Source organism: Stegostoma tigrinum, chromosome X (assembly GCF_030684315.1).
Source record: "Stegostoma tigrinum isolate sSteTig4 chromosome X, sSteTig4.hap1, whole genome shotgun sequence".
Taxonomy (NCBI): domain Eukaryota; kingdom Metazoa; phylum Chordata; class Chondrichthyes; order Orectolobiformes; family Stegostomatidae; genus Stegostoma; species Stegostoma tigrinum.
In genome coordinates this window covers 18,639,259-18,666,801 of record NC_081404.1, presented here as the reverse complement: position 1 = coordinate 18,666,801, position 27,543 = coordinate 18,639,259, and the positions used below count along the sequence as shown (strand labels likewise).

Here is a 27,543-nt window from a genome sequence, read left to right as displayed (position 1 = left end):
GCCTAACCCTGTGAATGAATCTTTAACAATGCAACTGCATTTAATTTCCATGTGCTTACTGTACCTCTTGATTTCAGATTAATTTCAAGTGGACCCAATATTTAACTAGTGTAAACACTTTCTTCAAAGTTGTTATCTCTTGTAAGCCATTCCTGACCTATGGCATTCTTCTACATCCTCCCTGGAATGTCATTCTGGAATATCCAAACAAAATCTTATTCCAGAAAATATCAAAATAATCCTGAAGTACTTTAAAAGCCTGCCAAAAGCAATAAATATAACCCTGAAAGAAAAATAAGTGTGAAGTCAGGTATAACTTTCAATTCTTAAGGAAGAAAAGCCTTTGCAGTTACCTTTTTGGTTTTTGACAGAATTGGGAGGTTATATAAAGTTGACGCGTGTGTTTGGCATGTGTTGATTTCTTGGTTGTTTCGGAGTTATTTGATGTAAAATGGTAACTTGGTATTTTTTCTATATGGAGGGAGGGACAGAAGAAGAGCATTCATGTAACTTGAGGCTGTTATAGAGGAATAGTAGACGGCCATTCAGCCCCTCAGATATGTTCTGTCTTTCAATTTGATCATGGCAGAACTGTACCTCAACTCCAATTACCTGTTCAGCTGCATGGTTGTTAATTTCCTCCTCCAAAATCAATCTCCGTTTTGAAATTCACTTGCCCTTTACAGTGGATTGTTGGGAGTCAGTTGATTTAAAAAATAGGGAGTGGGGTCATGTTGAATCCTCACTCCTGACTGAGCAGTACTAAATAGGACCCCAGAGCAAACATAGAAAGCATCTGGGTTTCTTTGCATTGTATATTCTAGCCTGAGAGAGATTACCCAGACATTTCTCCGGTGTGTTAGAAGAAGAAGAATTATGAGAGATTAACAATTCATATATAAGTTAAGTAACTCTCTCTTTGTTTTGCTTTTCCCTTCTCTCTTCAGAGTGGGCTGGGTGTCAGAGGGTCGGAATATCTCCTGATATACATAATGTTCCTTATCATATATCCTTTGCTACACGAACTTCTGGAAACAGTGGTCGACATAGGTAAGTAAATGTAGGGATTTTTGTTATTAATCTTCCAGTTGTTTTTGTCCTACCTGTAATGTCTCTGGCACTATAATGTGAATTTTTATAGTGCACCGATCAAAGCACAGGTTCACAGGCAATCTATGCACAGGAGGTGGGAGTGTCTAGAAGGGTCTAGGCCCAAAACGTCAGCTTTCCTGCTCCTAAGATGCTGCTTGGCCTTCTATGTTCATCCAGCTCCATACCTTGTTATTTCTAATTACCTTGGTACCTTTTTTAGCAGGCATGTCAGTGTCTCAATTGTCATAATTAAATGGAGGTGAGTACAGTAAGACATAGCTGAACAGTCAGCTTGTGCAGATTTTTGATGACTTTACAAGGCAATCTCTCATTGCTATCGGTGCTGTGTTGAGGTTATTATAAAATAAGAATTGTAGAATAGATATGGGGGGGAAAAGGAGTCCATATGGCCTGTTGCGTTTGCTACCTCTCTGCAGGAACAATTCACATAGTGCCACTTCCCATGCATTTTCCCTGTAATTTTTTTGCTTTTTTTCTTTTCACAATTATCTACTTCCATTTTAATAACCATAATTAAATTTGCATCCACCACACTCAGGCAGTGAATCCCAGATTGAAACCACTCACTGTAAAAACATGTTTCCTTGTTTGGTTCTTTTGTCCATCACCTTAGACTGGTGTGGTCCAGTTCTTGATCCTTCCAACAATAGGAAGTTTCTCCTTTTATCTGCTGTGCGCTGACCTCTAATGATTTTGAATACCTGTATTAAATCTGCCTTTAACTTACTTTCTCTAAGCCCCAGCTTCTCTTTTCCATCATCACAGCTGAAGCCCCTCATCCCTGGAATCATTTTTGCTTGGTGAAAGGTAATGGTTACTGGGCACATGTGTGAACTTTAGAGGTGTAGTGGTCTGAGTTATTGAACTAGTAATTGAGTTCAAATCCCATCTTAAAAGTCTGGGAATTTGAATTTTGTTTTAAATTCTAAAAACAAAGAAACTGAAACATAAGAATATAAGAATTAGTAGCAGAAGTAGGCCATTTGGCTCTTGAGCATACTCCACTATTCGATAAGATCAAGGCTTCTCTGTTGTATTCCCAATTCTACATTCCCATCTCCTCCCAAAAACATTTGATGCCGTTGCACTAAAATCTATCTACCTCCACCTTTAAAAATATGCAATGGCCCCATCTTATTCGGCAATATGTTCAAAAGTTGCACACCCCTGAGAGAAATTTTTTCCACTTCTCGGTCCTAAAAGGGTGACCTATAATTTTGAAGGAGTGCTGCCCCCCCCCTCCCCACCCCCCACCAAAACCAAGTTCCGGCCTCAACCACAAGAGAAAATATCATTTCTACATCCATGTTGTCAGACCGTTCAAGAAACTGTGTAATTCAATGAAGTCACCCTCAATGAAAACGAGTCCAGTCTCCCCTCAAGCCAACCTGCTTACTCTAGATATCGATCTAGTAAACCCTATGTGAACCACCTCCAATACATTTTCATCTTTCCTTAAGGAGACCAAAACTGTATACTGTATCCAAGATGCGGTCTCACCAATGTCCTGTATCGATTGTAAAAACTTGAGGCCCCAACACAGATCTCTGCATGATGCTAATCTTCTGTGCTTGTTAATATGTTATCCCTTGCACTTTGTTCTTCTACTTTAGGCAATATCTTTTTGTGTGGTACTTTGTCACATGCCTTCTGGAAACCAAAATACAGTACGTCAGTACACTGTCCTCCTGTCCACACTAGATGGTACTCCTTCAGAGAGCTCCGATAAATTGGTTAAACATAATTTCCCTTTTACAAAACCATGTTGACTCTTCCAAATAACCACTTTCTTCTGAGTGTCCTGCTATGACCTCCTTAACGATCATTTTTGACACCTTTGTCACAACAGTCACCAAGCTAACTGGCCTATAGTTTCCTGTTTTCTGCATCCCTCCCTTAAATGGAGGGGTCATATGTATGCTACTTTCAAGTCTGATGGAACCTTTCCAGAATATCTCCAATTTTGGAAAATTAGCACCAATGTATCTACTGTATTACGAACCACCTCTGAAAACCCGTAAGATGAAGTTCATCAGGACCTGGGGAACTTGTCAGCTGGCAGCTCCATCAGTTTGCTCTGTGATGCTTCCCTGGTGATCGTAATTTTACCAATTCCGCTTTTCTTTCCACCTGAGTTATAGCTATTACTGGGATGAATTTTGTATCCTCTTTAGTGAAAACAGAAGCAAAATATTTGTTCATTTCATTCACTATTGCCTTCTAATCTGCTATTTAACTCTCCATTCTCACTCACTAGAGGACCAACACTCAATTTATTTACTCTTTGTTTGTAAATACGTGTAGAAATTTTTGCTTTTTTTTACATTTCCTGTCCTGCTCTAATTTCTTCTTTGATTTTTTTTTAAGCCATTCTCTGCCATTCTTTATATTCTGACCAATCATCCAACTTGCCACTCATCTTTGTGCAGTTGTATGCTTTTTTTTGTTATAAGTTGATGCTTTCCATAACGCTCTTAATTAACCATGGGTGGTGGGTCCTCCCGTTAGAAATTTTCTTCATAGCAGAAATATACTTTCTTCTCAGTATTTTAAAATATTGCCTTAATTGGCTTAGTTTTTCTGTTGATCTATCTCCAAACCTAGTATTGCATTTCATTTTGGTAGCTCAGCTCTCATGTCTATATAGTGGCCTTTATTTAAATTTGAAATACTAATCTTAGACCCACTCTTCTCTCTTTCAATCCCATTGTGGCTGCAACTGTTTAACTCATATCGTTATACAATCCAAGTCCAACATAACCTGCTGTCTGGTTGGTTCCAGATACGCTGTTCTAAGAAACTAACTCAGAAGTATTCTATGCGCTCCTCACACAGGCTTCTCTGACCTTTTATTTTACATGTTACTACTTTGCTCTCCTGCTTCAACTCTACCTTTTTGATTAACTATGACTATCCAAGTTTAAAACCCTCTCTAATTCCTTAGTTATGTGTATATCAGTCCCAACACAGTTAAGGCATACCCAACAAGGTACATCCCACTTTCTCCAATACTGGTGCCATTGTCCCACTGGAAACCACTTCTCCCGCATAACACTTTGAGCCAAACAGTCATTACTCTCTTATTTGCCTGATATGAATTTAAACATAGCTCAGTAATGTTGTTGTCTGAGGTACCATTATTATTGTCCTTTTGAGTAATTTAGTGCCTACCTTCTCATTATCCCTCTGCAGAACCTCTTTCCTAGGTCTCCCTATGTGCCTTGACAGCTGGATCTTTCGCCTCCCACTGTGAGTTCTTCTCCAACCCAGAGCAGGTATCCTGAATCTGGGTACTGGACACACAGCACAGCTGTCTGAATTTGCCCACTTTGCTGCAGTGAGCGACTGTGCTATTAAGCAGCACTTGTTCACCAATAATCTGATAGAACCCAAACTTGGCATCAATCAGGGCCACTCATCTCCTGACTTTATCATAGCCTTGGTTCAAACATGGACAAAAGAGCTGAATTCCAGAGGTAAAATGAAAGGCTGTGTTTGACTGAATGTGGCATCAAGGAGCCAACCAAAACTGGAGTCAATGGGAATCAGGGAAAACTCTCCACTGGTTGGAATCGTATCTGGCACAAGGGAAGGTTGTTGTGAGTATTAGAGATCAGTCATCACAGCTCAAAGGCATCTCTGTAAGAGTTCCTTTAGAGTCATGTCCTTGGCCAGCCTCTTCAGCTGTACTATTTAATGATACTCCCTCTATCATAAAGTCAGAAGTGGAGATGTTCGCTGATGATTGCACAGTGTTTAGCACCATTTGTGACTCCTTGGATATTGCAGCAGTCCACATCCAGGTCTTGGTGCACTTGGACAATATTCAGGCTTGGGGAAAGTAACATTCATGCCACACAAATGCCAGGGAATGACCATCTCCAACAAGAGAGAATCTAACAATTACCCCTTGACATTCAGTGGCATTACCATCAGTGAATCCCCTGCTATCAACATCCTGGGGGTTACTATTGACCAGAAACTCAACTGGACTAACCATGTAAATAGTGGCCTCAAAAGAAAATCAGAGGCTAGGAATAAGGCAATGAGTAACTCATCGCCTGACTCCACAAAAGCATATCTACCATCTAGAAGGCATAAGTCAGGAGTATGGTGGAATACTCCCCACTTGTCTGGGGTTTCATCAACATCCAAAAAGCTTGACACCATCCAAGACAAAGCAGCCCACTTGATCAGCACCACATCCACTCCCTCCAGCACTAACATTCAATGTTAATCCACTGCAGAAATTCACCAAAAATCCTTAGGTAACACCTTCCAGACCCACAACCGCTATCGTCTAGAAGACCATGGGCAGCAGGTACATGGGAACACCGCCGTCACCAAGTGCCCCTCCGAACCACTCCTTGTACTGACTTGGAAATGTATTGCCATTACTTCAGTGTTGCTGCGTCAAAATCCTGGAACTCCTGAACAATACTGTGGGTCTGCTTCCAGCATACAGACTGCAGTGTTTCAAGAAGGCGACTTAGCACCATCATCACCTCAAGGGCAACAAGGGATGGGCAATAAATGCTGGCCTGGTCAGTGATGCCCATGACCCGTGAGTGAGAAGAAAGAAAAATGTCAATCTCCCTCCTTTTACTGTCCCCATTTATTGCTACATTCCTTTTTGCTCTTTGTACTTGAATGGCTTCCTGTATTCATGGTACTTTTGTCAGTTAGATCATCTACCCTGAAACCTACCCTTTCATCCAAACGAGCTGAAATGACCTCAAACACTTAAAGTTTTAGCGCAGATTTGTAGCTCAGGTTGTGGGTGAGGTTGTTGACTTGCTCACCGAGCTGGCTTGTTTTTGTGATGAAATGTCAGACCTCAAACATGTTGGACAATTGCCAAAGTCGAGGCTCCTGCATTCCTTGCCTTTATCACACTCGGTCACACTTTCCTGTCCCTGACCGTTGGCCGAATCCTAAGGGGTGGTGTGATTGCCTCCTGGAAGAAAGTATTCAGATGATTTCTCCTTCCTGATGTATAATGTCTGTGGCTCAGAATTCAGCCCACTGACTCTGAACTGATAAAAAAAACAAAAGAACTGTGGATGCTGTAAATCAGGAGCAAAAACAAAGTTGCTGGAAAAGCTCAGGAGGTCTGGCAGCATCTGTGGAGGAGAAAACAAAGTTAACGTTTCGGGTCTGGTAATGGACCCGAAACGTTAACTCTGTTTTCTCCTCCACAGATGCTGCCAGACCTCCTGAGCTTTTCCAGCAACTTTGACTCTGAACTGATGTTCCTGTAGCTGCAGATGGATTTATCCTTAATCATGCTGGCACCCAAAAGTTCCAGCAGCCTGCAGTCACAGCACATGATCTGCACTGCCAGATTTATTGTGTTAATTAATGAATATTACTGGCAGTACTTAACTGATTGGGAATCATAAATTTTACCAATGCAGATAAAAATCTTAGAATTACTAATAGTTGTAATGGTTGTAGGTAGGTAATCATATGTACACAGTCCCAAACAGCAGTTACTCGTAAACCATTCAACCCACCATTTGTGTTGTTGCTTATTTTTTTTTCCCCTCGGTCAGATGTTCTGTAGAAGCTGTAGCCCCAGGCGTGGGCCTCATTTTATCATCTGTATCGTCTCTCTGCTATGTTGAAGCTAAAGTGCTGGGTCCTAGAACCTGTGCCTCAGTTTATTTTCTGCTGCCTCTTGCTGCTGTCTTGAAGCTCTGCAATTGCTCTCCAGTTGTCTTTAGTACCCAAATGGCCTCCTCATTGTTTTTTTAGGGAAGGACAACTGCAACTTTACCCAGGACCCATGCCAACATGGTTAACTGTTACCTGTCTTCTGCCATGGCTAAGCCTGTATTTGCATCATTTCAAAAGCTCCTGTCTTGAGCAACTAGAGGTGGGCCTCTTGTCAGTGCCCACATCTTAAGAATGGATGCTTTTTAAAAATCTCCCTGGATAGGCGATAATTTGGGCAACAAAATGCACAAACACTTCTTGCTCTTTCTGCAGAGTGTTGTAAAGAATGGGTTCAGACAACTTCACTAATTTCTCAGTTCAGGTATTCTCAGAGTAACTTAAAGCAAATTGCTCTTGCCAAAGAGATAACCACTGTGTAGAGCTGGATGAACACAGTAGGCCGAGCAGGAAAGCTGACATTTCTAAGGGTCAAGACCCTTCTTCAGAAAATCTCTTGCCAAAGGACTGATTTTCTTTTCTTTCAATTATGCTCGTTTTAGGTTAATTAGTTCGTTCATGAAGAAATTCATCAGGGTTTTCTAGACAGCACCTTGCAAACATATGGCCACTTCTATCTAGAGGACTAGTGCAGTAAATGCATGGGAACACCATCATCTGAATATTCCACTCTGAGCAATCACCATCCTGATTTGGAAACATGTCACTGCATCTTTTGTGTTGCTGGATCAGAATCCTGGTACTGTTTCCCTAACAATATTGTGAGTGGCCCTGCAGCAGTTCAAGAAGGCAACTCACAACTGCTTTTGCAAAGGCACCTAGGGATGGCCACTAAATACTGGCCAACTCGAATCCCAGGTCTTCTGAATTAACTTAAAAAAAACTTTCCTAACTAAGTTACCTGAGAGAGTCAGTACATTCGCTGTTGATATTATCCTAGAGCATAAAGGAACTCAATAACTTCACAACATGGAATTGGGTCATGTAGCAACATATTTTGATTGGTTTATGTCTCATACCGTTTAATGTTTTTAGTATGTAAATAACAAACCCTCACCCAGATCACCATCTAATTTTGTTTTCTGTCCACTCTTGAAAACACCCACTGTTACTTAGGTATAGTTCCATGTGTGCTGTTCATTTGTGTTACTCAACTATTGGACAGCAAAGGCATTAGACAGATCACATGGACACTTGCTGGCAGGCTTCATTGGAATGTGATCAGAAGTGAGAATGTGTCTTTTTAGTTGTTTTCTCTTGGCTTAGAGGAGCTGAAGCTATTCTACCTATACTATTGAGATCTGCTGACATGGTACATACTAAGGATCAAAGCTGGAACCTACTGATGTGCAGTTACCTCCAGAACCACCTCAAAGTCCTGATGTCAAGTTACAAAGGTGCTAGTATCATGGCTACACACAATAGTCAATGTTTTGAGTGGTTCAGTGGAGCATGACACATTGGGTAACACAAATTTAATTGCAAAGCACACCTATGAGCTGAATTTTTTTTAAACTATTGTACCTTACTGGAGGTGCAAATTGTGTAAAGTTTATTCTAATAATAGTTGAGAAAAAACTTGTATGAATCTCTGTTGTCTGTAAAAATCACATTGTTCAGATAGCAATCTGGACAGGTCATGTTCTAAGCTCTCAGATTAATAATAGAGTATAGTTGTTTTTGTTAATAAAAAGCTACACTGATTTTTTTTGTCCACTGACCACAAGCAGAGGGAATGGGCACTGTCTGTCTTACCTATGCTCCTGCAAAGATCAATGAATGGAAAAATGCTGCCCGTAAGGAGGACATTTTAAAAAAATTAAGCTCAAACACCTCTCATCCTACCTCTTTAACAGTCATCTCAACAATAGCATTGACGGAAGTTGTCTGTCTGTCCGGGCCGAAGAATTTACATGTGACACAACTGCACTCCATGTGAGAATTTCTTGAAGTGAATCTAGCAGACTGCTAGTTAAGGATGTTTACAGATATATTTCCATATCAGGATGGTTGCTGCCATTTGGAGAGGGGGAGGGGAAAAAAGAAACATGGATTGTAATTCCTCTGTCTCCCTCTTGTTTAGAGCTAGTTCCGAGAACGGTCCAAGTACTCCCACTGACCTCCAAGATTTCTTCAGCAAGATTTTCCGGGGTGCTGGATCTCAAACAGTGAATGGGAGCTTCTTTAACCCTCCGCAGCCAAGGCCGAATAGTCAGCCCAAAGCAGATGCTGCACAAAGAACCGAAACAAAGCAAAAGCGCAGGAAGAAGGTGCGACGAACATTCCCACGCTGAGCCTTAAAAGTGCAAAAACAAACCTCAAGCGATCACCTTGGTCAGCTTAATGACAACCTGACTGAAGGACAAACATGATTCTAGAGTAGAGCAAAGGCAAATAAAAGCCCTCTTTTATTGAATTGTATGAATACATTTGGGCTGTACCTTGTTTTTAACATTTTAATTTGAATGTACAAAGCAGCTAAGGTGATCTTGAGGACTTTACTTTTTAACTTGAATTAAATAGCAACAAATTAATTTTTGGTTTCAACAGAATGAATATAACCCAATAGGTGACTTCTTACAAATGCTTTATTCACTTCAAATGTTATTTTTTTCCTTTTGAGGGAGGTGGAGGGTGGTTCCGGTGGTCTCTAACTTCTCCTGAGTTCTTAGGTTTTCCTAATCATTTTTAATGGGGAAGGTTCTGCACTGCAGAAAGAATGGAGTAAAACAGTATGTTTGTCTGTTGGCCTAATTTCCACCAGAAGACAGAGCACTTTTACACACAAAGGAAGAGACGAGAAAATAATTTAAGTGTAAAATTGAGCACATTTATTGTGGTTTGGGAGATCAGATACAATTTATTTTTTAAGTTTTAAGAGTTTACTGTGCTGCAGAAATCATACACAATCTTATAAACAGAAAATCAGAACCTTTGATTAATAACTTTACCATAAAAAAAATTGACTTGTGCTCCTTTTTAGTCCTTTGCTGGCTCTGTACCCTATCTTTAACATCTTACCTTTCATTCTCTTCTCATGCCTGTTCTGTGTACCTCAATCTTCTCGCAAGATAATATTGTTTTACACGGTAATGAAACACATACTGATCAGTAGCAACAGTAATATGTTTTCTGGATGTGTATATAAATCTTTCTATGATTGAAATGCCTTGCAACACAAATGAGATACTCAATATTAACACCGGCTTTAATTCAGTCCAGGAATACAAAGTAATCCTAGCATCATCTGTGTTCACAGCTCCACGGCTGGGACTGACATGGACATTTATTGGTAAAATTTCAATTCTGCACTGTAAACCTTTATCAGTACTTGAAGATTTAACCACCTTTCTCTGGGAATCAAGCCAAAAATTCTCCAATTAACAGTGCGAGGTGTTAAAAGCTTGGGAAATTTTACAAAAGGTGCCCACCTATAAAATGACTAGTGTTTGGCAAACAAAATCTATGAACCACATACAATGTCTTATCAGTTCCCAGTCAGTAGAACATGTGATTTAAATGCATGCTTACTGTTCACCTTTCTGGCGCTGCACAAATGAGGGACAGGACTGGGATTTAAGAAGACAGTACAGGCAGCCCACGAGAGCTGGTGTGTGTTCCACAGAGTGAGCTACAGTCCTGCTTTCCACAATAACTTGCATATGAGATGATCCCACCTTAATGCCTGTGTTCAGAATTGCCAAGTTTCATATGTGTAGTATGTCTGTGATGCTAAATCACCACCCTGTGATAATTGAATAATCCGGTGAACTGAGATATCTTCATTGGAGCCAGTTGATTGTATATCTGAACATCCTGAGTTTCAAAAGATGGTCTCAATCACTGTCTCAAACACACTGTTCAAACTACAGAAAGCCCATTTAACATGATAAATTTGGAGAGGCATGTGTTTATCATCATGGTTACTGTCACACATTTTGAACTTTTGACAGGTGCAGTCTCAGTTTCATGGGCAAAACAGAATCTATATTGGAAGTAGAATAAGGAGGTGCAAGTGTAACTGTGAGACAGCATTGTGAGGATCTTTAAAGGGGAATGACTTGAGAAAAAGTGCTAATTGGAGGAGTTTGAGGAAGGGTTATAGTGTTGAAGGAGATGGGCTGTTGTTGAGTGGGAGAGGTGCTAATGAATGTGGAGGTGAAGAGGAGGATGGTTAATGTAGAGCTGGGATGAAGAAAGGCTTCAAAAAAAGTAGAACAGTATAGTTTGTAGTAAAGATGAATTTGGGTGGGAGGGTTCCAAAAAACAGGTGGTAATTTGGTATGGTGGAGATCAGGGAGGGGACAGTCCTTGGAGTTTGGGAATTGTACTTGAACAAGTGCATTGAAATAATAATTATAACTTCATTATTAATCAGATAGCTCTTGCACACTGCTATGATTCTAAATTAAGTGAAACAAATGCTAGTACAATGAAGTCTATCCATGCATCAGGAATAGACTTGTAATTAATATTGACATGATATTAAATGCTTTTGCTTAAAAAAAACAGAATGTTTACTATACACTTAGTTTTACTTTTTAAACCCTAACTAAACTTTAATGTTTTACACTTAAAATCTTTTACTCTACTTTTCCCTTTTGCTTCCTTCTTTCTACAGTCCATTTTGGATGTGGGGGCAACATTCTTATGGCTGTAAAGGGGTTACAAGGGCATGTTGAAAGTCAGGATTGTGTAGCTTGAAGTCACTTAACATGAAAATTGCACAGCAATCTTAAATTTGCTTCCAGATGACAATCTCCCCCAACTTTTCTCAAGCACCTTAATGGTGCCTGTACAAATAGCTCAATCTGTGGCATTCCAAGAATAAAATGGTGTATATATTGGCAAAGGCACATTTCACTGTGGTGTTGTCAGTTGTGGCAAAGAATTTAATCAGAGAATTATAATGGGAGGAACTTTGTAAACATCTGCTAGAAGGTCAACACCCTAAAGCATTAACTCTCATGCTGTCCACAAATGCTGCCTGCCACGCTGTGTTTCCAGCATTTCTGTTTTAATTTCATTTTATGAAGTCTAAAATCACTCATTTTGTTTCAGACCCTGATATTTTTGACAATAGATTGCCCCTTTTAGATGAACTAAGATATTTAAGGTTGAACAGGTAATTTAAAATTGTTGACATTTATGACCAGATTGTTTGATGTAGAAGTTTGTAAGCTGTTATTCACAAGGTTCTGCTGACCATTACCTGTGAGCATTGTTGAAGTTACAGAGCTAATTTTTAGGTGACAATCGACAAATTTAAAGCTGTGTAATTTGGTGGGTTCACAGATTGAACCTTCGTTTATTTGATTTGAAAAGGCTGTAGATCCCAACACAATCTCTTGTTGGCCAGAACCTTTTCAACAGTGAAAATAAAATGCAGATTGCATTACCAAAGTGTAGACTTTTTCTCTAATGGAGTGTATTTTTAAAATGGTATTAAGAATTTTGTATCTTTAGATCCCAATTATGCCTTAACCTCCGCTGTTTTGTAGTAAAGAACTTGCCTTTCTATACAACCTTTCATGATCACAGGTTGTTCCAAAGAACTTTACAGCTATTGAAATACGTTGAAGTACAAAGAACAAAGAAAATTACAGCACAGGAACAGGTCCTTTAGCCCTCTAAGCTGCACAACTGAAATCCCCCTACCCTTCTGGGGAACCATATCTCTCCATTCCCAACCTATTCATGTATTTGTCAAGACGCCCTTTAAAAGTCACTATTGTATCTGCTTCCACTACCTCACGCCTGGAACTCACTGCTGCACCCACCACCTTCTGTGTAAAAAAAAAAAACCTGCCTCATACATCACATTTAAACCTTGCCCCTCACACCTTAAACCTGTGGCCCCTAGTAACTGACTGTTCCACCCTGGGGGGGAAAAAGCTCCTGACTGTCCAAGTGTAGTAACTGGTGTAATTTAGGAAAACATCAGCCAATTTGCACATAATAAGTTCCCAAAAACCAGCTGTTATATAGATGTTGATTGTTAGCCAGGAAGAACCAATGGTCTTCCAAAAACAAATCTCTTGGCACTATTATTGCCCATCTGAGAGGGTATATGGGGCTTTGGTTTAATCTGGTAAACCAACAATTAGGTTGTCAGATATCTGAGTAGTCGAGAAGAGATACAAAAAGTTCTTAAAGACACATGCCTGCAGTGGTGATATATAATTTCCTACAGTGAGGATGCCAATGGACACCGTAATGCATGCAAATGACTACTTTGTCAGGATTCTATTCCACATACCTCCCAGATAAAGTAAAATTTCACCTGTACTTCCTACAATCTAGTCTACCGCATATGCTGCTCACAATGTGGTCCCCTCCACATTGGGGAAATGAAGTGTAGACTGGGTAACTGCTTTGCAGAACATCTAAATTTTGCTCGTAAAAAAGACCCTGAGCTACCTGTTGCCTGCTACTTTAACACACCACCCTGTTCCCTGACCAATATCTCTGTCTCTGGCTTGCTGCAGTGTTCCAGCGAAGAGCTGGAAGAACAACACCTCATTTTCCACATGGGCCCCTGCAGCCCTCCGGACTCAATATCAAGTTCAATAATTTTAGGGCCTAAACTCTCCCGTGTCCTAGCCCCCTACCCCATACAGCAGGCCTTGTTATCACATAGCCTGCCATAACACACTACTATTGTTAGTCACTAACAGTCCCCATTAACAACTATTCACCCTCCTAGCCAGATGGTTATCAATTCCTTTGTCTGTCCAACTGCTGTTCTCTCTCTCTGGGCTCTATCCTATTGTTTACTCCCTACCTGATCCCCCTCCCTATTTTCTGCATATAAACCAACATTTTCCCAGCTCTGAGGAAGGGTCACCAGACCCGAAACATTAACTCTGATTTTTTTCTCCACAGATGCTGCCGGACCTGCTAAGCTTTTCCAGCAACTTCTGTTTTTCTTCCATTCCAGTCTCTCTCACTAACGTTGGTGGGCTTGGTAAAGCACGCCCAAATGAAATCCCTTTCTCTGTTTAATAACCCCAGAAGGATAACTACAATATGAGTAAAAATCCAGCTGAATTGTACCTTTAGTTACAAAGTTGAATCGTACTGGACTCGAAAGCATTAACTCTGTTTCTCTCTCCATAGATGCTGCCAGATCAGCTGAGTTTCTTCAACTCTTTCTGTTTTTAGTTTAAATTTCCAGCATGCAAAGTATTTAGCTTCTTTTGAAATGCGCCTTCAGTTGGTTTTGAACTGATGAAATATTTGCAGCACTTTGCGTTTTTTATTTTCAAAGTAGATTTGCCTCAAATTATTTTCTTTGTATTTATTTCAAATTTTGCCAAGTTTTTGCACGTTAGGCATAGTCTGATTTTAAAAAAGGATATAGGGATTTCATTTAAAATAACCATGTAATCTGTGCAGAACAGTTTTAAGCCCAAAACCTGGAAATGTAAGGACGGTGTTTTAACACTACATTTAGTACCTCAGCACATTTGTTTTATTATTCTAATTTCTAATATTTGCACAGCAGTATTCCACAGGCAACAGTGTGTAGTTTACCATCTGGTGTTGACTGAGTAAGGAATGATGACCAAGAGGACTCCCTAGTTCTTGTTCAGTTGTGATCTGAGATGACATTCATCAGAACAGACTACAATTCAATATCTCATTCGTAGTACTGGAGATCCGACAATGCAGTACTCCCCTCGTGACTGAACAGTGACCACACATTTGAAGCCTGGAGTGGGTCTTTAACGTAAGATCTTCAAACACAAGTCCAACTGAGTTCTTTATTTTGTAAAAGTGTATTTGCAGTCCAACTTTCATGCCCTCTAGATAGCCTGAAGTGGTTTTGAAATTTGGGGGGGGGTGTCACTGCACAGCAAGATCCAACAAACAGCAATGTGATAATGGTGATGTAATCCGTTTACTGATACTGGCTGAGGGATAAGTGTTGCCCACAGTTTGGGAGAGGACACCTGTGTCTTTTTTTAAAAAATCAAAGGATCTTCACCCACCTTGGTGGTCAGATTGGAACTCAGTTTATTCTTTTATCTGAAAGATGGCATCAGGAATTTTGAGCATTAGAACTTCAGTCTAGCTATTTGTGCTCCAGTTTCTGGAGTAGGATTGGAACCCATACCTTTTAACTTCCAAGTAAACATTGCTATCTACCAAGCTGCAACTGACGGCTTGGTTAACTGATAACTGCAAGTAATGTCAAACTGAATGAACAGTTTATTTGTTAAGTAGATTAAGTGATCCACTACAAATTAGAAAACTGTAGTTCAGTGCCTCAAGATGGAGTAATTGAACTATTTCAGTTCACTCTTGCATTGCTTTGTGCTTCCAGATATTTGTCAATCCATAATGGGAACAGCATTAATTCAGTTTCCAGTTCCAGTAGTAGTAAGAGTGCATGTAACAATTTCATTTCATAAGAATGGAAAAGTTTCAATACTTAAGACTTCAAGCTGAATTTGTGGACACATAAAATCCAGTCAAGATTGTATTCACATTAACTCCTTTTAAACAGCTCTAAACAAGAATTTGATTAATCCTTGGATCAGTAATTTATAAGATGCAAGGTGGGCTCAGCACTGGGTTTTTTCACCTTTGGAATGTGAATAATTGAGTTAAGTATTAGTTGAGATGTTGAAATTTGAATACTAATGTGTGTAGTGTTAAAAGGCAAGCATTTTTATGGGAAGGGCTATGATATAAAGCAACACCAGGCTTGAGGACCCCTCACTGTCACATTACTGTATGCAACCCCTTTTATACACTGTACAAAAGCTACACTACTGCAACGACATAATTACTTTGCAGAAGTGCAAGACAAAGGAATAGGACTGACTCCCAGCTCAGTGAGAGTTCCAGAGAAGATTGCAAGGAGCGGTCAAGTAAGATCAAGCAGCAGCTCTGTCATAGTTACAGATAGTAAAGTAAGTGCCATAATGGCACTGAGGAAGCAATCAGTTGGGTGGAGTCTACGAGGCAGTAGAGGTGGGAGCAGAGTTGCTACGTTTTGTGAATCTTTTACCTCGGATACACAAACACTCCTCCAAACCCTTATTGACTTAAATCTCTTTTAATTGTATACATATAATGCAAAGGAGAGAAAAAAAGTACAAAATTATACATGAGCAGCTTATACACAAGAGTAAACTTATACATACAAAGTCTTTCACTTGCACAGTAAGAAAAACAGTTGATGTTTCAAGAGGTAGTGCCAGCAGTTCCTTCATCAGCCATTGTCTCAGTACATTGTGCGCATTGCTCATGCTGGCCCCTTTCTGAGGTTGTTTGGAGTTACTGGCAGCATCGCCTTTCAGCATTCACCCAGAGGTCATGCACCCATTCAATACTTGTTGATGCCAAAGATTCGGACACCATGCAGCTGTGGGAGTTTGGGAATGAGTGCGGTGAGCAAAGATGTGGTGTTCACCAGGAAATGAACAACGTTATATTTAGTGTAGAAACTTGCTAGCATATACCTGGAAGGAAAACAGAGCTTTAACGATTGTTTATCACTTATAAATGCTAATTGGTAGAGTTACACAGCACAGGAGGTAGACGTGTCCTGTTGTGCCTGTGCCAGCATTTTTTGCTCAGTCCTATTTTCTCCCTGCTACAGTCCCAGTGCCATACTGTTAGAGGGGCAGAGTAACAGAGCACTATATTTTTTTCTTTTCAAGTATACATCCAAATCCCTTTCAAAAGTTACTACTGAATCTACTTCCAGTGCCCTTTCAAACAACACGTTCCAGATGGTTCACTATGATGAGGTTCCCCATGGTAGGCTCATTCAGAAGGTCAGGAGGAATGGGATACAGGGGAACTTAGCTGTCTGGATACAGAGTTGGCTGGCCAACAGAAGACAGCGAGTGGTAGTAGAAGGAAAATATTCTGCCTGGAAGTCAGTGGTGAGTGGGGTTCCACAGGGCTCTGTCCTTGGGCCTCTACTGTTTGTAATTTTTATTAATGACTTGGATGAGGGGATTGAAGGATGGGTCAGCAAGTCTGCAGACGACACAAAGGTCGGGGGTGTCGTTGACAGTATAGAGGGCTGTTGTAGGCTGCAGCGGGACATTGACAGGATGCAGAGATGGGCTGAGAGGTGGCAGATGGAGTTCAACCTGGATAAATGCGAGGTGATGCATTTTGGAAGGTCGAATTTGAAAGCTGAGTACAGGATTAAGGATAGGATTCTTGGCAGTGTGCAGGAACAGAGGGATCTTGGTGTGCAGATACATAGATCCCTTAAAATGGCCACCCAAGTGGACAGGGTTGTTAAGAAAGCATAATGGTGTTTTGGCTTTCATTAGCAGGGGAATTGAGTTTAAGAGTCGTGAGATCTTGTTGCAGCTCTATAAAACTTTGGTTAGACCGCACTTGGAATACTGCGTCCAGTTCTGGTCGCCCTATTATAGGAAAGATGTGGATGCTTTGGAGAGGGTTCAGAGGAGATTTACCAGGATGCTGCCTGGACTGGAGGGCTTATCTTATGAAGAGAGGTTGACTGAGCTCGGTCTCTTTTCATTGGAGAAAAGGAGGAGGAGAGGGGACCTAATTGAGGTGTACAAGATAATGAGAGGCATAGATAGAGTTGACAGCCAGAGACTATTTCCCAGGGCAGAAATGGCTAGCATGAGGGGTCATAGTTTTAAGCTGGTTGGACGAAAGTATAGAGGGGATGTCAGAGGCGGGTTCTTTACACAGAGAGTTGTGAGAGCATGGAATGCATTGCCAGCAGCAGTTGTGGAAGCAAGGTCATTGGGGTCATTTAAGAGACTGCTGGACATGCATATGGTCACAGAAATTTGAGGGTGCATACATGAGGATCAATGGTCGGCACAACATTGTGGGCTGAAGGGCCTGTTCTGTATATTTTAAAAAAGTAAAGTAATCTCTTCATCTACCTGTTTTTTTTCAAACCACTCACTTCTGGCTCCTCTGTCCGTTGACATTGCAGCACTAGCTCAGCAGTGCCCCTCTGCCCGTGCAACACTCCCATGATATTGCCCCTCTGACAATGTGGCACTACCTCCAACATTGAGACTCCAATAGTGCAGCATTCCAGTGGAAACGTCAGACTTGGTTTTTGTGCTAATGTCAACATTATGACTCAAAGGCAAGAGTTCAATCCTACGAGCCATGGCTGACATCTCCAATACCCTGAAGTTAATTTTTCTCCCTCTCGTGCCACGATAAAAACGCAGATTTTGTATTTGTTATAACAATTAAAGCAGTTGTACTGAAAACAGAACAAGGACTTACAGAATTATTGGAGTGATGGTAAGAAACTTGCGTGAAGATGTAAACTGGATCCCATAATCCATTTGCTCCCAATGTGTAAGTAATCGTGCCTTGCCCTGGTCTGGAGTTTCAAATGGTGTTCCTTTAACCGTGTGCAAAAACCAATACATTGCCTACAAACAGAAACTTGGGATATCACTGGGTGCTGAGTAGAACCCTTACCATTTGCCATCGATGTGTTCAGAGAGGAGGCTGTCAGCATTTATGAAAATACCTCCGAGCAACCCATGAATTACACTGCACAGCTAGAGTCCACATGTCTGTCACCATCTTTTTCATATTTCTATTACTGAAGGAATTAAAGATCTACATGCAACATAGGGTCTTGTTTCCATGCTCTTTGACTCTTCAGTCCAACTTGTTCATGGGCCATATGCCTCTAAACCTTTCCTATTCATGTACCTATCAAAACATCTTTTAAATGCTGTAACTGTAACCTGCATCTACCACTTCCTCTGGCATTTCATTCACCATATGAACTACCCTGTGTGAAAAGGTTGCCCCTCAGGTTGCTTTAAAATTTTTCTCCTCTCACCTTAAACCTATGTCCTCTAGTTTTGAACTCCCCTATCCTAGGGAAAAGACCTTTGCTGTTCACATTACCTCTGCCCCTCGTGATTTAATAAGCCTCTACGAGGTCACACCTCGACCTCCCACGCTCCAGTGAAAAAAGTCCCAACATATCAAGCCTCTCCCTATAACTCAAACTCTCCAATCCCAGTAACATCCTTGTTAATCTTTTCTACACCCTCTCCAATTTAATAATATCCTTCCTATAGAAGGGCAACCAGAACTGTACACAGTACTCGAAAAGTGGCCTTAGCAACATCCTGTACAACTGCAACGTGACACCCCAGCTCCTATACTCAGTGGAGTATGCAACGAAGGCCTTCTTTACCACCCTGTCTGCCTGTGATACAACTTTTGAGGAACTACATACTTGAACCCCTAGGTGAAGAACTGCAGATGCTGTAAATCATAAACAAAAAACTGTTCTGAGGAAGGGTCATTTGACCCAAAATGTTAACTCCGATTTCTCTCTACAGATGCTGCCAGACCTGCTGAGCTTTTCCAGCAATTTCTGTTTTTGCTTCTGAACCCCTAACTTTCTTACCAAAATGACAACACCTCACATTTATCTAAATTAAACTCCATCTGACACTCCTCAGCTCATTGGCCTAATTGATCAAGGTCCCTTTATAATCCTAGATAACCTTCTTCACTGTCTACTAGACCAACAAATTTGGTGTCATCCACAAAATCACTAACCGTACTTCCTATATTCTCATCCAAATAGTTTGAGTATCTTTCATATGAAGATCTCGTGGTTAAAAACATGGGCTTTAGGCTAGAAAGTCCTGGACCATGGACTAATTGCAATGAAAATTTTAACCAGTTTCAAACAGTTAACAGCCAAGTACAACATCATAAACACATATTGCATTAGTTCACTGACTAAATAAAGAATCTCTAGAATTTTAGTTTTTACTAAATGTTAACTACTGAGAATATATTAATCTTTACAATTGATCTTAGAAACAAATGTGTAACAATAAAAGGCGCATTAACTCTGGCCACCTGTACTAAGGTTCAACAGACTAGTCATGAGTAGACAGTTCGGATCAGTCCAACAGAAACTTGGTGTGAAGCTTGAGTTGGCAATGTCTAAAATACCCCTCCTTACCAAAATAAAAGCAAACCTCTTAAATCATCAGTGCCATGATGATCACTGCTCTTGCATCAAACAGTGACAGAAAGATACAGATTATCTGTACTATTTGCAATCTCAGCTGCACTGAAGTCAGAAACACTTCAGTGTCACTTGCACTGTCTCCAAGCTTGGGCAGCATGGGGGAACCATAAAGAGAACATTAAAAGCAGATAGTTGCCCATTTTAGACACAAATACAGACCTCAGGGAGTACGGTAGGTCTGAATGCACCACAATGGTTCAAGAAAGCGGCTCAATGTTACCAAGACAAACAGGGAGGAGCAATATATGTTTGATTTTGTCAGCAATGTTCACATCCCATCAATTAAATTTTCAAATAGTAGATGCAAGTCCAAAAGAAGAAGAATTTACTTTGGGAATAAAATGATACAGAAACAAAAATGGTTCTTGAACAACAAGGATCTGCTTAGTTACATTTAAGAATTTTCAGCTAGTGAAACTCCTGGCAATAGCAGTGAATTCATCAACCTTTTACATTGATACTCTCACTGTGTGCTTTTCCAACGCTGCCCCTGTGATTTCCTGAATGCATAATAAACTGAGTTTTTCACATTCTGTCAAATACAGTTGAACACTTGGAATCTCTGTCTCAAGGTGAAGGATAAATATAAGCCTCCCTACCCCATGATGAGGTTTGCCGGTTTTCTGTCTTGGTTATTTTGGCAATAAGCTGTACAGCAAAACTAAAAAGTAAACAAGGGGTGTTGCAGCTTTGCTCATTGGATGACTGGGTCCAGCACCAACTGCAGGCTCAACTGTAAAAGACCCAGGATCCAAGTGGATGAGGACAGGTTGGGGCTCAGCTGAGCTTCTACAGTCAAACGATATATTTGCACTAACTGCCTTAGATCATATTTTAAGATTAGCCAGTCGCAGAGGATGCATTGACCCGGGTGTAAAATGATGGAATAAGTTAAAGGTTTAAGAAATACTACAAGTGTGTGCATACGTGCATGTGTGCACATGGGGGGGGGGGCACGCGCAAGGATAAAATTCACGTGTTTTGCTGTTTGTGTATTACGTATCTTCTGATAAAATGCATTTTTGAAATCACGTTTCATATAAAGGGTGGATGCATGCAAATTTCATATTTTTCTATACTTCTGATTGTGGAAGGAATTTCCACACTGTTTAAAAGCAAGTTACTGAAATTTATTGTAGATAACAAAGTGTGAAGCTGGATGAACAAACTGATGTTTCGGGCCTTTTGTGCTCCTGAGATGCTGCTTGGCCTGCTGTGTTCATCCAGCTTCACACTTTGTTATCTTGGATTCTCCAGCATCTGCAGTTCCCATTATCACTGATGAAATTTATTGTAGATCGTGTTTACACTGCTGCTTTATCCAAACAGTGGAGGGAGACTATTTGTAGACAGGCAGGATCAGAAGGTGTGTACAAAGACTGATTTGGCTATCAACATACTGCTGATTGGTTTATAGAGTTCTGACTGATTACAGATGACAAAGGCCATCAACCTGACAACAACTATCTGATTGGGTCCTAGGTCGCTGAATGAACAATACTGACAGTAGCCTTCAACTGCAGCAAGGGTAATGTTGTGTCTTACTCTAGTGTAAAATACCTGAAGTTTGAAAAAAGCCAACTATTTTCTCCCATTAGTTGCTGTAAGCTGTGGCCTTTAACTGGTAACTATACACTTTATAGTTAATATAACACTGGTCTATGCCAGCTGCAAAACAGTGAAAAGAATCTGGAGAGAAAAAAAAATTGAAGAGGAAATCCTGGCAAGCAAAAGTATCTTCTCTGCGAACCTTGTGGACTGGGGCCACGAAATGCTTCCCTTTTTTTCTCCTCTACGCATAACACCAAATTTTTTGTCTGTCCACAAATACATAGGGTGTTCTAGAAATGCATTAGAGAATTAAATAGTAGAGCTAAATGTCAACAGTTCATAGTTGTTTACCAATGGCTAGAATCTATTTATTTGTAATAAGTAGTAGTTCTTGTTCAGTATAGAAGCCCAGGCCATCTTTTCTGTTAGCCTGGGCCTATTGGATACATAAATTGGGGACTTTGTATGCTTTGATTAAATTTTTAACTTCAGTGACAATTCCAGGAATAACAGGGCTTGACTTCCAGCATGGTACCCCGTTGACACGTAACAACAGATAGACTATTACTCAGAGTTAAGTTCAAAAATCAGGTTTCATTTCAGAAGAATCAGGTTTTCAGCACAATATAACCCTAGCAGAAGGATTTAGTTTTGAGTTGATTCTGAGATGTGAGAGTCTATGTCAAAGTTTTCAAGCTGTCAACACTGGAAAAGAATTTCTGCGCCAGAGCTGAAAAGGAATCCAGGTCATCATCAGAACTGGAAAGAAGTGTCTATTCTATCAAAACTGGAAAGAATCAATTAAGTAAGAAATTAAAAAAGTTAAGATAGGTGTGACACTTCAGTGGGATTGAATATCTGTAAAGGATAATGCTGGGGAGAAGGATTGAAACATAATCAGCAAAACAAAATTAACATTGTTCTAAACTGTTGTTCTGGATTGTTTTGTTTTCTTTTGTGGATAAACTTGTGTTGTTTTGTTAAAGAACATTCACATCCTTTTGTGAATGTATTCAGTGACTAACTACCACAGTAACCAACTGAGAAATTAATTTTATGACCTATCAAACCAGGTTTCACTTTGTGATTTGAATTGTGCAAGAATACCGTCAACTGAGATTGTAACAACACATACTTGTATATTCCACCAGGGATCACTGAACAGTGATCAGAGATAATGGGAACTGCAGATGCTGGAGAATCCAAGATAAAGAGGTGTGGAGCTGGATGTACACAGCAGGCCAAGCAGCATCTCAGGAGCACAAAAACTGACGTTTTGGGCCTAGACCCTTCGTCAGAAAAGGGTGATGAAGGGTCTAGGCCCGAAACGTCAGCTTTTGTGCTCCTGAGATGCTGCTTGGCCTGCTGTCTTCATCCAGCTCCACACTTTGTTATCACTGAACAGTGATCAGATAGCTTCCTAACACTTGCCACTCATCTGTAACTCAGAGGTGCCAACGTTCAGTTTTTACACCACAACTGCAGTAGCACAGGAAACTGGCATCCCTTTAACATTAGCCGCGTGAATTTTTGCCCCAACCCATTCACTGTGACTCACCGAGTTATGGATGACATGAGTAAGAGTCCACACCACAGGAATGCTGAAGAATGGAATGCTCAGCAGGACGACATGGAGAATTCCGACTAAAATGAGGTAGGCCAGCCAGATTCCCCGGCTGTTCATTATCCGGGTGTTTGGATTAACCTCACTGTGAGCGACACCAACATTCATCCTGTCTCCTACTTTAAAGAAGGGGAAAGTTCAAAAAAGGAAAGTGGTCCTTATTCTCTGTCCTCCACTCAACTCAGCTGCTGGCATCTATCTGCACAATTGGGTAGAGTGAACCGATAAAAGTTTACGCCTAAACAGTAACAGTAAAAGTCAAATATAGTTTTTCAGTTATTGCGCAATGCGAGTTATGTTACCGCTCAGATTCTATCCAAAGTCAGTATCTGCATTTGTTCTAAGATTTTTAATGCAAAATTGACATACATGAACAGCAGGTTGAGCCTTTCGCTTATCTGACCGGTCAATTTGCTCACATCACACAAAATTCCACCAACAGCAATGAGATCGAATAACTATTAAGTCTGTTTCTGATAATGATGTTTGTTGAATGAGAATGATGGTTCCAGGATACGAGGGAAAAATCTTCCCACTCTTCTTCAAAATAGTGCCAGTGGAATCTCCAATATCCACCTGACAGAACAGGCAGGAATCTCAGTTTAATGTTTCATCTGAAAGACAGAACCTCTGACAGCGCAATGTTCCTCTCCCTGCACCATCGCCCAACTCCTCCATCGTGGGTCAGTGAGTAGAGGAGAAACCAAGGTTCTGGAGATAATTGAGCTTCACCAAAATGGCCTTGTGGTGGATCTGCAACCACACTGAGGTGAAGACATGCCAAAAGATTCAAGTCTATGTCCAGTGCAAAATAAACTTGGCAGTCTCATTTCAGACAATGCAAAACTGCCACATTCAGGATGAAATTGCCCTGCTGGTGCATTTGTGCTATTTGCGCATTTTGCCAGCTCTATTGCGCCATTGGCAGGGCTGCCCCACGTTTTCCACCATCTCGTCATTTAAATGGGTCTTATACATCCTGCCATAATTTGTGTCACATGGCACAGCATAAAATAGTTGGTGCAACTTTTTAATCAAGGTGACAAGGTACTTCCTATTTGTGACAAAGTTTGAAGCTGGGCATTTTCCTGTTGTGGTCTGTGCTGCAATTATGCAGAAGATGGCTAATGTTAGGGAACAGAGAATGACAGGCCGTGTCAGGAAAATGCAGTTAAAAGGTATGGATCCCAAAAAATTTACCTTACGTAAGTGCTTAAGTTTCAACCTTCAACCAAGTGTGGTAGAGAGATTGAGTCCTCATAGGGAAATCCCAGTGTGGAGTGACTGCAAGCCCCGGGCTAAAGAAGGACTGTAATTTGGAACTTTAAACTTTATTTCCTATATACTACTTTGTACTGACGAGAACTGTAATATTGAACTTTTAACTTACTTCTTTATTTTTCTACTTTTTAAAACCTAAAATTTTGTACCTAGGTACCTTGTAAGATGGCGCTATGAGCTGTGACATTGTAAACTTTTCATTGCACTCCTGTATCCCTGTACTTGAGTACATGATAATAAAATGTAATTAATTCTAATCCTATAAACTTGAGCTCAACTAAAGCTTTGCTGCTTATATCCCAACTGACACCCACCACCCTCCACTTGCCTTGGCACTAAGTTCTGGAATTACTTCTCTGAAACTTTTGCTCCAACTTAAATCATCCCTTCCAGCCTACCTGGTTAACCAAGTTACTGGTCATCTGCCCTACTTTTTTCAATTTTTTTCTCAGATAATTGCCCATGAAACACCTCAGGGCATTTTACCATATTAAAAAGGCACTTTATAAAAACAAGTTGTTGCCTAAAATAAACAGACAACCCACCAAATTCATACACTCCACAACGAGGTCAAGGTGATATCTCCTTTTTCAGCAAATTTCATTGATGAGGTATTGAAACTTTTGGTCTTGCACTTAACAGGACAAATTTCAAACAATTGCAATAACTTACACCACAGAAGGAATGGGTGCAGCTTGGTTGGCAAAATTTTCTGATTGGCCAAGGCACTGCCATGGAGAAAGCAACAGGTCCCTGTCAATAAATGTATGTTGCTTCCAAAAATTCTAGATGAGCCAAGTTATCAGCCAGACTGATTATCTTAAATTAGTTGTGTAACTTGGAGTGCTTGCAAGACTGTCCAGCAAATGCCGCCCAATTGTGGAATTACACCTAACAGTAGGTATATCATTGAATTAGCTTACTTTGGAAATTCACTGGTGAAATTTAGGCATCTGACCACCTGCCTGTGGAGAAGCAGTAAAATCAGCTGCACAGTGGTTAAGAGTTAGACCGTGTGATGTGCACAGTCCAAGGCCAATCACTCTTTAAACGGTGTAAAAGTGGTGAACAAGTTCTCATTTGTTTGAAATTGTAACTTCCTCAGAGGAGGAACAGGTAGATCTCTTGGGGAGATAAAGATACAAATAATTTCATACATGAAATTAATGGCCTGCATGTCAGATTCATAAGACTAATACCTGAGCCAACCAACTCCACAATAACCGAGGGCATTACTGAAGACTGAAATGTCAGCCCAGAGAATTTCACCCAACTAAATCTGGAAGTGATTCTATAGTTGAACAAGCAACAGAGGTACTCTGACTTAACAAAATGGTGTTTTTATTTCATTTGTTTGATCTTTCCCTAGATGTATTTGGGATTTCATATTCTTGACTCAACAACCTTCATTCAATTTTAAGGACTTGCTCCTTGCAGGAAGGGGTCAGGTACTGTGGCGAACTGACCAAGCCAAGAGCTGAATAGTGTTGAAAGTATTAATAATGTGACTTGTGTTTGACATTGTAACAACAAATTATTCTGGATCAACTCAAAAAAAACGTTTAGCATTTTATGTGATAGGTAAATGATCCCTTTAAAAACCACTGACAACAGGCAAAGTGCATCATCTGCCGGAAAAAAAATCCTGCCAAAGTTGAAATCGGTGGCTAGCGAAGACCAAGCATTTTCAAAAATGTTTCATGACTTGCTATATAAAAAAATTAAACATGATACTCAGAAAAGGGCGATGATGGATTTGGCTGGTTTCTCGGAAGACAGGTCCTGGAGACAGCGCCCCTTAAACGCAAAGGCGGTTAAAAGGGACGTGCTAACACTTAAGTTATCTACCCTTATTTTTTTTAAAAAATGGGGATTATATCTTCAAAGCATTTTAAACCCATCCAAAAATAAATAACAATTCTTTTCACTCACCAGCTCCTTTAACTGCGAACAGGAAGGTCGCCTCCGCTCAACCTAACCTGTCATCACCGAGTCTGCTTTACTGAGCTGTTGTTTGGCTGATCAGGTTGCATTCACCCTGTGATTGGCTGTCTGTGACGTCAATCACAAGGAACAAGGACTATCACCATAGGTTGCACGCCAGCTCCTGAAAAAACCAACCAAGGCGGCGGGGTGGCGAATTAGCCGACAAAAAATACGCACGGTAACTAAATTGTCGTCAATCTCTCGCTTATATGGGCAATGCGTAGTTTCCATATGTAGAGATATTTCCTATTCAACCTGCTTAAAGATGTTACTACACATGTCTGGAGTAGATGGACTTGAAAGCAGGCCTCCTGGCTCGGAGGTTAGAGCATGACCACTGTCCCGCACAAAAATAAACTTTTTTATGCTCTACGGCAACCATTCAAGATATTCTCTGAGGATATTCTGAATATAACTAAGCTGTTTAAATTGGGGATACCCACTGTAGCTACTTTTAATCAAGTTGTTCACACATGCTGTGACACACCTCTGAGACAGGTGAGACCCGAACCTGGATCTTCTGGCTCAGAGATAGGGCCACCAACAAAAGGACCCTTAGAGTTTCGATTTTTATGTTGTCTCAAATGTGAAAATCAAGTTTGTTTCTCAGAAAGTTTATTTCAGTGTCGTTTCTGCCAATATGGTACCAGGTAGGTGTAGTGCCAACTTAGTGCAGGGAGTGGAAATCTGAGCTCTCACTTACCAGGGCCACTTTAGGATTGGCACATTTTATCCAGTACTCAATTGGACACAGAATGGGGTCAGACGGATGCAATCTTGGTGGAAAATGCACTAAAACAAAATATTTCAAATCCTGCCAACTCAATTCCATCATGTTTCCCATCATCATGCTTCAATCCCTGCAAGGCTACCCAATTTTTAACTCACCAGCAGCGACAACACCTCATCCCCATTCTTTAATTCTGGCTTCTTAAGTATCTCATTTTCCATTATTCTACCATTGCCGTCAGCAGCCAAGAGGTCACAAGCTCTAAAGTTCCCTCCTGAAACCTCTCTGGGCTTTCTACTCCTTACCCTAAGATGTGCCTTTACCTACCCCATTTAACTTTTAGTAAGTCTTCCTTTGGCTCAGTATACATTTTTTGTCAATGTTGCTGGGATGTTTCTTGGTTTCAAAGGCACTAAATAACTAACTACATGGAAAGCAACTACACCCAATGTGAACACTTCAAGTTTGATGTTCACCCCCATTGTTTGGCAATGCATTAAGATGAGGAACAACTGCATTATTGTTTAAAAGATA

General features: G+C 40.5%; 2 protein-coding genes across 6 annotated transcripts in view; one reads left to right on the top strand and one right to left on the bottom strand.

The window, feature by feature from the left end:
- dnajc14 (DnaJ (Hsp40) homolog, subfamily C, member 14) overlaps window positions 1-12,189 on the top strand; it is a 40,975-nt gene extending 28,786 nt beyond the window's left edge. For all 3 annotated transcript variants that reach the window (XM_048523400.1, XM_048523399.1, XM_048523401.1), the window contains exons 7-8: window positions 948-1,050; window positions 8,873-12,189. In XM_048523400.1, coding sequence (XP_048379357.1) covers window positions 948-1,050; window positions 8,873-9,083 — 314 coding nt within the window. In that variant the 3' untranslated portion in view covers window positions 9,084-12,189. The remainder of the gene's footprint in view (window positions 1-947; window positions 1,051-8,872) is intronic.
- Window positions 12,190-15,481: 3,292 nt separating this feature from the next.
- On the bottom strand, window positions 15,482-26,325 carry ormdl2 (ORMDL sphingolipid biosynthesis regulator 2). 3 transcript variants are annotated; one of them, XM_048523249.2, is made up of 4 exons: window positions 26,226-26,325; window positions 22,947-23,128; window positions 18,046-18,197; window positions 15,482-16,165 (listed from the first exon to the last, which is right to left on the bottom strand). In XM_048523249.2, the coding sequence occupies exons 2-4, from the start codon at window positions 23,118-23,120 to the stop codon at window positions 16,078-16,080; spliced, it is 414 nt and encodes a 137-aa protein (XP_048379206.1). In that variant the 5' UTR covers window positions 23,121-23,128; window positions 26,226-26,325; the 3' UTR covers window positions 15,482-16,077. The 3 variants fall into 3 exon arrangements, with proteins under 3 accessions (XP_048379206.1, XP_048379205.1, XP_048379204.1); XM_048523248.2 differs by having other exon boundaries at window positions 15,488-16,262; window positions 22,947-23,131; window positions 26,226-26,314; XM_048523247.2 differs by having other exon boundaries at window positions 15,490-16,262.
- Window positions 26,326-27,543: the final 1,218 nt, after the last annotated feature.

Coding starts and splice junctions, on each gene's coding strand:
- ormdl2 (XM_048523247.2), bottom strand. CDS start 23,120: ATGAATGTTGGTGTCGCTCACAGTGAGGTTAATCCAAACACCCGGATA. Junction 18,198..22,946: donor CTCATGTCATCCATAACTCG/GTGAGTCACAGT, acceptor TTCTGTTTGTAG/GCAATGTATTGGTTTTTGCA. Junction 16,263..18,045: donor ACCATCACTCCAATAATTCT/GTAAGTCCTTGT, acceptor TTTTCCTTCCAG/GTATATGCTAGCAAGTTTCT.